Consider the following 11477-nt stretch of genomic DNA (forward strand, 5'->3'; position numbering starts at 1 on the left):
ATGGATCCACCCCAAAAATGTTTAGGGACATTTGAGGAAAACAAAAGTGATCTCGCAACTTCCAATAAATGTCGGTTTTTACGTTCAGCAACCCCGTTTTGTTGGGGAGTATCCATGCATGAACTTTGATGAATGATCCCCTAACTTGAAAGATAGTTTCCAAGGATAGAATTAAAATATTCCTTGGCATTGTCGATTCTCAAGGTTTGAATTTGGTATGAAACTAAGTTTGGATCATAGAATGAAAGCTTTGAAAGATCTGACTGGCTTGAAATTTTTATTTCATAAGTGTAGAAAGTAGGCTGATGATTGTAGAATAAACGAGAATAAGCCTCTAACTTTCATAGCTATGCACGGTATTACACTCCCTATTAATAAGGATGAGAATTACACTTTAGGAAAACAACAAAGAATGGAAAGATACACCATACATTGTACAAGGAAACAAAAGATACAACACAAAAATTAGGAAATCTCTAAAACTGAACAGCTTTCTAAATATGGAGGATTGGATCAGGGCTGATTTTTAGAGGGCTGACTTATCTCATTCCATACTTCCATGAATTATTTATCTTAAACCAATGAATGAATATCCATCATTCAAAATCTTTTGATAGGCAATCCTTTTGTTAGTAAATCAGCTAGCTGATTTTCTGAAGAGACAAAAGGTATACAAGTCACCTTAGCTTCTATCTTTTCCTTGATAAAGTGACGATCAATCTCAACATGTTTAGTGCGATCATGTTGTACCGGATTATGTGTAATGCTGATTGTTGATTGATTATCACAAAGTAATTGTATAGGACCATTGATAGAAACCTTTAGATCATCCAGCACAATCGTCAACCAAAGTAACTCACATAAGCCAAGTGCCATTGCCCAACACTCTGCCTCAACACTAAACCTGACTACTACACCCTATTTTTTACTCCTCCAAGATACCAAATTTCCTCTCAAAAACACACAGTAACCTGTAGTTGAATGGTCTCTTGCAGGCAGCTCTCTACTGCTTTGTTGGTAGTACAACTCATTAAATGCCTTAGCAACACCAATCATCTTCCCTTCTGTTAGATCCTGAAACACACAACCATGAGGTGAGAAATTCACACTACAATTAAGGCTTTGGGTAAGCTTGTCAACATAAAGTAGATTGGTGGAAAGGCTTACATAATTACCCTCAAGGTCGTGACACCATAGCCGATCCCTCTATGCCATGATGAGAAAACATGGCTGCCTTTCTATGTTCTTCACTTCTCACTATACAAAAGACCTCATTTAGTGATGGCATTTTTTCCCTACTAAGTATTTGAGCCCTTACTTGATCAAACTCAGGGTTGAGACCTGCCAAAAATTTCAATATCCTATCTCTTTCCAACATAGAGGTTAAGATAATGGCACCCTCACTACACACCATTTTTATATCCTAATAGTGATCTAATTCCAACCAAAAACCATTCATCGGGTTGTAATATTCAGTTACAAATAGAGCCCCTTGCTTTGTACTATTGATTTTAGTCTTAATCTCATACACAACCAATGCATCTTGCACTTTAGAATAGGTCATCTTCACGGTTTTCCAGATTTCTCTAGCAGTAGATAAAAGGACAGCAAGCAATTTCTATTGGCCTAGATGACAAGGAATGTCCAAGACTATGAGAAGAATTGTTTTATTTCTCAACAAATGAAGTATCCCAAAGAGGAGGTCTCCTGCAACCTTTACCAATTCCTCAACAAGTTTTTGATGAGCTCTCAATGGAATTAATTGTGGGATTGCCAAGGACACTGCGCAATATTGGGTGTGGTGGACAGGTTAAGTAAATTGCCATTTTGGTCCCCTTCCACAACATTACACAGCTGAAAAGGTAGCCAAATTATTCATCAAAATGATAGTGAAGATGCATGGGTCCCTTCCTAAGAGCAAAGTGAGGGATAGAGATCCCCTTTTTGGAATGCAAAGCAAGCACCAAGAAGAAGTGCACAAGAAAGGAGAATTCCAGCCAAGCTGTTGGAATGAGATGCAGATGGTTCATTGGAGAAAATTAGTGAAAGGCGGAGGTGAACTTTTTGGAATTTTGTTACAAGAAGCTTGTTAGATGAGGAGACCATTTTGTTAGCAGAGGAGCCTATTCACTAGGATGTTTGTAACAAAAGACACTGCTGCAAGACAAGAGGCCTATATAAATATAGTGAATTCTTTCTTCTTCCTCATTTTTTCTCGTCTTCTTTACACATTTCATCACTTATCTGACACCCAAGCAACCCAACCTATTATTTCTGCTGCATCTCAATCTCTATATATTCTATGCTTCTCTACCCTCCTGTTCTTGTTGCTTCTCTCTACTACTACTTTCAACTATTGTGTTATTCATTCTTGCTGCTTATGCATCACTAATTCCTGGGCTACATCAACTAGCAACTAATAGTGCAACCTTTGCCAACAGGTAGTTATGCAGACTCAACTTGTTCAGTAGCTACTGTATTGACTTAGCCCAGGTACAGGTGATAGCTTTTGGTATCACAACACACTTGTTGTATCAGTACCAACCCTTGTTAGCAATTCGCCCAATTATTCGCATATAATACGCGAATTATTCCGTCTTTTATTAAAAGTATTATACTTGCATATTTTTCAAATATTCGGATAAATACGCGACTTATTACATTAAAAAGTATAAAATGGGTTTTAACCAATTTTTTTAAAAATTTGGTTGAAAAATTCGTGGAGGTGCAACTAACGGCGGCGGTGAGAGCTGAGTCAGGGCGGTGGTGAGAGAGGGAGAGGGAGGATGCAGTGGTTGTCGACGAGGCGACAAAAGAGTCGGTGGCCAGATTGGAGAAGAATAGTAACAGGCGGGCGCGGGGCCGCGCAGCAAGGGAAGGGGAGAAAGAAGAAAGAGAGGAAGAGTTGTTGGAGTCACTACTCTTGTTGTCTATTTTGCTGTGAGGAGTAAGGACTCTTAGAAGACATATAAAGGAAGTAGGAGTGTAGGAGGACATGGAGAAGAAGAGTAAAGGCAAACGTGGTCCGCGGCAGAAGAAGGGAAGAAAGAGGAGAGAGAGAGAGGAAAAGAGTTTTTTGGAGAAGGTGTGGGTTTCTTAGGGAGAGTGAGGGTATTTTTTGAAGAAAGATGTTAATTATTATTTATTTATGTAATGTATATATATATTATTTAATTATAAAATAATATATTTATAACATTATATTTGTAAAATATTATATATATATTATATGTAAATTAAAATATATATTTAGCACATTATCTATATACAATATGCCGAATTTTTATTACCGAATTTATTCAACTAAAATATATTAAACACGAATTAATTCTATGCCGAATATTTTTTATATGATGAATTTTTTACTATATTTAAAATATATCGAGCCGAATAATACTTGTATTTTTACCGTCCCGAATTTTTTCCGTATCCCGAATTGCTAACAAGGGTACCAACTAGTTTGTCTTCCCAGAAAATTTCATGTAGATATTATGAAACATCATATTCAAAGGATAAAACTGCAATTCAAATTGTTATAATTCAAACTGGCAGAAAGTAATGAGAATTCAGTTATTTTGTCACAAGTTCTTACTTGATTGTCACCCCAAAACCATATACATCTGATTTTTCAGTGTGTATCTCCCTCCTCAATACTTCAGGTGCCATATAAATGAGCGTGCCAACCATGTTCTTCTTATGGAAACCACCAGTTGGCTTTCCCACTGATCTCCAGTTCTCAATAGAAACTTGTTTTAGATCTTTCTTATATTCTGCTAAACCAAAGTCTGCCAAATGTGGATGAAGATTTTTATCTAGCTGCATAAAAAGCAGTAAATTACTTGAATCTCTATGTGAAATGCAAAATCTTACACACACAATATTGGAAACCAGGGCAAAAAACATTAAGAAAAAGAATAAACATTGGTAAAACAGTGAAGCAAAGGCATTTACAAGAACGTTTGCTGGTTTCACATCCCTGTGTACAATCCCAACGTTATGCAGATGTTCCAAAGCTTTAGCTGTGAAAAAATAAAACAAAACCATTATAACTTGAGCATCAAACATATGAAATGCCACTGATCAGTCAAGAAAAGAAGTGCAGATGTACAAACACCAAATTGGTACCACAGAGTAATGACACGGACTAAGTTAAGACAATGATTTGCTACAAAGAAAAAATAACTCAAGCCCCATTTTTAAACAATCAATTACCTAACTGAAAGCTTTTTTCAATTCTGACGTAGATTTGTTTTATTACATTCTTCATGCAATCATCCCCTATACAAACTACATTAATATCTCTAATATTGCATATCCATAAATAGCTAACATATAAAATGGCAAGGCAAATGAATATATTGGGATTGCTTGATCAACTTACTACAAGAGAAACTGCAGGGTCTTTATATGCGTGCCATGTTATTGATTCATACCCACATCACCAAATCCAGATTTGCAGAAACTTTGGAGACAATTAAATTCAATGACTAAACAGCTTGTTACTAAACAGACAAGCTCAATGCTGCAGGGGAATGCTTTTCGTTTTGTTTTTTTCTCCCAAGTCATGAAATACCTATTTGATAACAGATAACCAGTGTTTAGAATACAGAACAAAGATGCAATATGATTTGTACCCACACACAACTTGTAGGATCCAAATATATCAAACAGCTTAGGAAATCAGAAACAAACCACCATTGCATTCTGTAGAATTTCATACATATATAATAAAACTAAGTTTCAGTTCAAAGATTCACCAGTATTCCCCATGCAACAAGTATCATCAATACAGTCGTATCATATGGTGTGGGCAACAACTTTATATGATATATAATCACCTATAAATCAAGGGAACCACCATAATATTCCATAAAATTCAAACTTCATTAAATATCTCAATGGGCAATATATCCTTATGGGGGGACCCAATAATTCTCCTAAGATCTACCCCCAATACCTAGTGGAGCAAGACCAATATAATCAGTTCATCTCCTCCCGTTGAGAAACTAAAATGATACCATATGGATGGTCAAATTTGAGTTTCCAAAGAAAACCCTGAACTTTCCCCATGGTTCCGTAACAGTTTATAACAATATGCTAACACCATCAATAATCCTTTCAAAATGATTTGATAAATAATATTCTCAATTTATTTTCAAATCAACTGTTCAAGAATATATATCACATAACAAAATTTAGAACATTCATTGTATCAAAATAACTTTCAACATGCATGGGATTTATTTGAAATAATAACAATGCAAGAATCACCTCTCTATTTATGGTATGGAAGTAATTCCTGAAACATCCATAATTATCTATATCCTAAACAATCACATAATAATTTCATGTCATTTAGAATCCCCAAATTATAATCTAAGGGTCTTTCTATGATTTTTGAAAGATCTAACACCTTCCAGTAATTTCTAAAACTTAGGGTCTTGAGATAGGACTGCCCCTATTCCCACCCCACTGGCATCAGTTTTTAGTGTAAAAGACTTGTTAAAATCTGGTAGCCCCAACACTGTTACCTCACTCATGGCCTTCTTAAGTTGCTCAAATGCTTCCTCTGCCCTTTGATCCCATTTAAATCCATCCTTCTCCAGTTGGTCAGTTAACGATTTATTGATTAACCCATGATTCTTCACAAACTTCCTATAATACCCTATAAGCCCCTAAAAACCCCTCAGTGCTATGATGTTAGTGGGCTTAGGCCATGTTGTTATAGCCTCAATTTTCTTAGGGTCAGTCCTCACTCCTTCCTTGGATATAGCGTGTCCTAGGTATTCAATCTAAGTCTGGGCAAAGGCACACTTAGACCTCTTGAGATACAACTGGTTGAATCGCAAGATCTTAAAAGTAGTCCCCTAAGGAGCTCTAGGTGTTGGTCAAAAGAGGAATTGTATATCAAAATGTCATCAAAGAAAACTAGGATGAATTTTCTAAGATAGGATTCAAAGATTCGGTTCATAAGAGCTTAAAATGTAGTAGGGGCGTTGGTCAGGCCAAAAGACATTATTGTAAATTCATAATGGCCATGGTGTGTCTTAAAAGCAGTTTTTGGAATGTCAAATGGATTCATTCTTATCTAATGGTAGTCTGACCGTAGGTCTAGTTTAGAGAAAATGGAGGCATGTTTGAGCTCATCAAGCAAGTCTTCAATAATAGGGATTGGGAATTTACTTTTGATGGTAATGGCGTTCAAATGTCTATAATCAACACAAAAACGCCATGTCCCATCTTTATTTCTGACCAAGAGGACAGGAGAAGCAAAAGGTCTACGACTAGGCCTGATAATTGATTGGGAAAGCATGTCCCTAACCAATCTTTCAATCTTTGTTTTCAATTTGGGAGGGTATCTATAGGACCTAATATTGACAGTTTTCAACAAGGAATTAGTTTGTCTCCAAGCTTTAGATGAATAATTTCCTCTGCTATAAGGAACTGATTTGTTTCTAATTCCTTAATTAATCCTAATCCTAATCCTTATCCTCATCCTTCTAAAATCATATTATATATGTTTTTGATTTATCTCTCAATTATGCCTTAAGAGTCAATCCTAATCCTTCTCAAATTCTCTTCTATAAACAAAGCTATAATTGCTTTTTCGTATTTAATCGTAGGGCCAATCACCCCTATATATACAAATAGAGAATTACAAAGTAGGAAAGATTACAACAAAGAAATTATGAGGAAAGGAAACCTAATCAAATCTGTACAAAAATCAACCAATAATTATAGAAAGATTCCCACAATCAATCTCCTATGATTGGGCTGAATCCGGCGGGATTGAGTCTCCAACACTCCCTCTCAAGATGGAGAGTATATGTTGATCATTCCCAGCTTGTATTTAATCTCTTGAAATCTTGCCAATAGAAGACCTTTGGTTAGGATGTATGCTAACTGGTTTTTTGTTGGCATATAAGGAGTAGTACTTGAAGAAATTTTAGGGAGAAGAACTAATTTCTTTCATCATAGTGAACAAAATATATATACAACATACATCTTTCTAGTTTCCTAGTATATACACTACAATTAGGAAACTATATCTACACTACTGTAGGAAACCTACAGCTAGCTATGAGGGAGAGAAAGAGATTTATTCTCTCTCCTCAAACTAGGAAATAGCTTAACTTTAAAGAAAAGGAAAATTAGAAAATAGGAAACAGAATAATAAGTTGGCTGATATTCTCGAAATCTCTACACTCCCCCTCAAGCTAGACTAAATATGTTGTTCAGACCAAACTTGCATCTTAAATCCTCAAATATTTTCCTCGGCAAGGCCTTAGTGAGAATGTCTACAACTTGACTGTTGGTAGGAATATAAATAAGCTAAAATATCCCTTCTTCCAACGTCTCCTTGATGAAATGCTTGTCAATTTTTACATATTTTGTCCGGTCGTGATAAACTAGATTCTTAGCAATGCTGATAGCAAATTGGTTGTCACACAATACATTCACTGGTCTAGCAACATTCATTTTCAAGTCTTGTAGTAATCTTCTCAGCCATATTCCTTCACAAAATCCTTGAGCCATAGCTTTAAACTCAGTCTTTGCACTGCTTCTAGAGACCACAAACTGTTTTTTACTACGCCAAGTGACTAGATTTCCCCACACAAATGAATTATATCCGAAGGTTGACCTTTTGTCAAGAATTAAGCCAGCCCAATCTGCATCACCATATACTTCCACCTCTCTATTTGTTGTTTTCCTGAACATCAATCATTTGCCTAGAGTTAACTTTAGATGCCTTAGGACGCAATACACTACTTCCATGTGTTCTTCTTTAGGATCATTCATGAATTGACTCACCATACTAATAGAAAAACCTATATTCGGTCTAGTATGTGACAAGTATATATGTTTTCCCACCAGTCGTTGATATCTCCCTTTATTAACTAGAACACTTTCCTTCCGCATGGGTGTAATTTGCATAAAGTTCTAAGATAAAACAATATTGATTATAATTAATAGTACACAAAGGTCAAGTTATTCCTTCCGCATAAGAGATGCAATCACAAAGTTTTTCTCTTTACATGAAAGCACTAAACAATAAATTGAGGGATCTTCTGTATTTGTAACTCTACCCTCACATAACCCAGTGCATTTTATCTCATTATGAAAATGAGTAATCTCTACAAGTTTACTTTACCAACTGCAAGGTTGCTTGCTTTTTTTTCAATGTCAAAGAAGTTGGTGGAAATTTCAACATCAACACCATGTATTCCCAAGTATTGAGGAATCTAGGTAGGGAATGGAATTGTTTACTACATATAAGCATTGTTTGTCTGTGATTTTGAGTATATGTGAAGGCAAAGGTTCATGTGCCCATTTTATGATCTATGGGCATCCATGAAGCAAACATGAAGTTCTTTGCACTTCCATTCTTTCCACCAAACAAAATACACTCCAAGAGTGAGACACAAGTAGGAACCACAATGGGTTAAAAACAGACCAAAACCAACTTCCCTTATATCCATAGTCGTTGAATATATTTAGTCCTCCAACCTCGTCCCTGTCAAGTAACAAATATCCATCAAATACTCATACATGTTCGCTTTAAATAAAAAATTCTCAATCAAAGTTTGGGGTTATTCAGGTTAATATTGTTGTTAAATGTTGATTTTTTATGTGACAAAATTAAAGCTCAGCTATGAGTTGCCCAACGAGAGTGGGTTGGTTGATTAAGCTGCTTGAGTTTGGCCTTGTATGTATAATGCACTAACATTATGTTGAACAAAATAAAAACATATATTGATTAATACATGTGGATCAGGTACAAACAGAGGGTCTCCATGGCACAATGTAGTCAAAGGCAAGAGAGGTGCTCCAGTGACACATAGCGCCATGGAGGTGCCTTGCATACTATCAGGCGAGGCTCCTTGACTCAAGCACCCCCTAGGCTAGCACCTCATCAAGCTGTTGAGGCCCTCAAGCACTTGCCTAGGCTATAAGAAAGAAAAAAAATGAAAATAAAATGTCATTGCCTCTAAAAATTAAAGAAGGCACACAAATGTCCTAGGGAATCTAATAGGAAGAGGAAAACTAAGATATCAAGTAAGCAAACTCAACCTCGTCTATCTACAACAACATTTTGTCTTTGCTTGAAAAATATTAAAAGAATTTGTATTTAGGAATGTTTTAGATGTTTTATATTGTATGCATTATTTGATTGTCTTTTTTATATCAAATATATTTATTATTAATTTAGCACCTCACTTCACTCAAGCGAGCACTTTTTTGGCACCCAATGCCTTAGGCGATGTGAACATCATAGCGCCTTAGGGGCGCCTTTCGTCCTTAACTACCTTGTACCAAACCTAGAGCAAGGAGATACCATATTTGGCTCATGATTTTGTAGGACAGACATTCCTTATCAATTACATAGGGTAATGATAATTGCTGGGGCATTTAATCTTTATCTTAATAGAATGATTATCCTCTTTTCTAGCTTCATTCCCTACTTAGAAAAGAAAAAGAAAAGAGTTCGATTTTACATATAAAAAGAAACATAAAGAAAAAAGTGGCAAGTTTTTCTTTTTCTTTTTAAATTTTTCTTTCCATTTCTATATTTGTTAGGAAGATGCAGGCTGCATCAGAAGGATCTGAGGTATAAGCACAACTTTAACATTCCAATGGCATTCAAACAAAAACTATAGTAAAAAATTTAGGTCTGTCCTCAAAATTGGAAAGATGTTTTAGTAAGCATTTAATAGAAGTCTGAGTGTGAGGGGATTTACTATATTTCCTTATTTAAGTGTTTGGCCAAATAGACCAAAGATGTCAAAGAATTCTGAAAATTGATCATTTGTAGATATCGCTGCCAGCACATGAGCAGGAACATTAGATAGACAAAAGGTAAAAGTGTGCTTCCGTGACAAATAGCAAGATCCAACATCTATCTGTCAGTCCAATAGTGAGGAACATAAACTTGACCTGGCTAGGGTTTCATTGATCTTAAAATATGCATTTTCCAGAATCATCTCGTGTATTATTAAGTAATAGCAGATATTATACATAACAAACATCTATTACACGAGATGCCATGCTGAGCAACAAGCATCATTTGGCAGGGAATGTCAGAAAGAATGCCAAGAAGCGAAGTGAACCAAATGCATACCTAGGTGGACAGCTATGGTGAGCGCCTGATCAACACTTGGAGTCCACTCTTCAACGTGTAGCTTCTCTGCCAGATTTCGGGAATCATAAAATTCAAAGAAGAACATGTAATTTGGGGGCTTCGCATGTGCTGCAACCAAAGCAGCGATTCCTGGATGAACTAACTTGCTTCATCATCCACATACATACAGCAAGCAACCAAAATTGTTAAGAGAAGGAAGCGCTTAAGCCTCTAATTGGTAAAGTGTGGTGTGGTGGGCACGTGGAAGAGAGCAACCGCAACTGAGAACTGACCATAACATTTGCAGTTCCTTGTGGAATTTATCGATGTCTTCAGATGTAGACAAGATGGGTTTCTTCACAGCAACCTTCTTTCCGTCCAAAATAGCTTCGTAGACGACACTTTCCGCTCCTGCAAGCAAGCAAGATATATGAAATTTCACTCAGAACAAAACAAGGCGAATAGTAAAAAGGGGAGGAGGGTTTATAATTAAACGAAGGCCAGAAGGCCGCCCAGAACTAGAGCTTGAGCTTCATCTTGCAAATTACAATTGCTAAATACGAAATAATAGGATCGAAATCGGTTGAATCGTGATACCTCGAGCAATTGGTTTGGAAATGGAATAGGATGAAGGAGGAAGACGAAGAGGAATGGAGTCGCTTCGGCAGCAACCCCTAATGCACGTGTTTGGCTCCCCCGCTATCCCCAACCCCATCTCTCTCTCTCTCTCTCTCTCTCTCTCTCTCTCAGAATGTGTTTCCTTCTTTGTTATATGATTTAGGGGCGGAAGAGAAGGAAGCTTCGACCCTGACCTGACTGACTGGCTCTGATTGGGAAACGGACAAGGAAGGAGGAGGAGCAGCAGCAAAGCAGGACAGAAAGTGAACTGGAACCAGAAATCTTCTGTTCTTCAGCCACGGATGTACGTATGTCAATATGGTAACGTGCGGAGAGACATGGACAACGGCATGTGCGTTGCTTCTTGTAAATAAATGGGAAAAAATCGGTTTCCTATCACATCTTCGCAATGTCGCTAGCATGATCATTTAATTTGTTATATTATCCTTTTTCTTTAACCAATAAACATCAACTAATCTTATGGTTGATGCTCACATATATCCACGTCATCGAAGCCACTTTAGCACACACCTCGCTTGAGCCATAATGATTATTTAAAATCTTTATTTATTTATAATTGAACTTCTTAATCTCATCATGATTATAATTTTAAAGTTAACTATAATTATAATATTATCAAATTTAATTTTATATAAAATTTATCTCTTCTGAAAAAATATCTTCATACATCATTTTTTTATCAAGATATGATTTCTTATATTCATCTATAGATTATTTT

General features: G+C 36.2%; 1 protein-coding gene across 4 annotated transcripts in view; it reads right to left on the reverse strand.

The window, feature by feature from the left end:
- Window positions 1-11097, reverse strand: part of LOC127786701 (protein kinase and PP2C-like domain-containing protein) — a 70253-nt gene extending 59156 nt beyond the window's left edge. For 2 of the 4 annotated variants that reach the window (XM_052314304.1, XM_052314308.1), the window contains exons 1-5: window positions 10718-11089; window positions 10414-10531; window positions 10121-10287; window positions 3952-4019; window positions 3593-3816 (exon numbers count right to left, since the gene is read on the reverse strand). In XM_052314304.1, the coding sequence (XP_052170264.1) occupies window positions 3593-3816; window positions 3952-4019; window positions 10121-10287; window positions 10414-10531; window positions 10718-10835 (695 nt within the window). In that variant the 5' untranslated portion in view covers window positions 10836-11089. Of the gene's footprint in view, window positions 1-3592; window positions 3817-3951; window positions 4020-10120; window positions 10288-10413; window positions 10532-10717 lie in introns of all 4 variants that reach the window. The other 2 variants (XM_052314307.1, XM_052314306.1) reach the window with 2 other exon arrangements.
- Between the last annotated feature and the right edge of the window lie 380 nt (window positions 11098-11477).

Source organism: Diospyros lotus, chromosome 12, assembly GCF_014633365.1.
Source record: "Diospyros lotus cultivar Yz01 chromosome 12, ASM1463336v1, whole genome shotgun sequence".
Lineage (NCBI taxonomy): Eukaryota > Viridiplantae > Streptophyta > Magnoliopsida > Ericales > Ebenaceae > Diospyros > Diospyros lotus.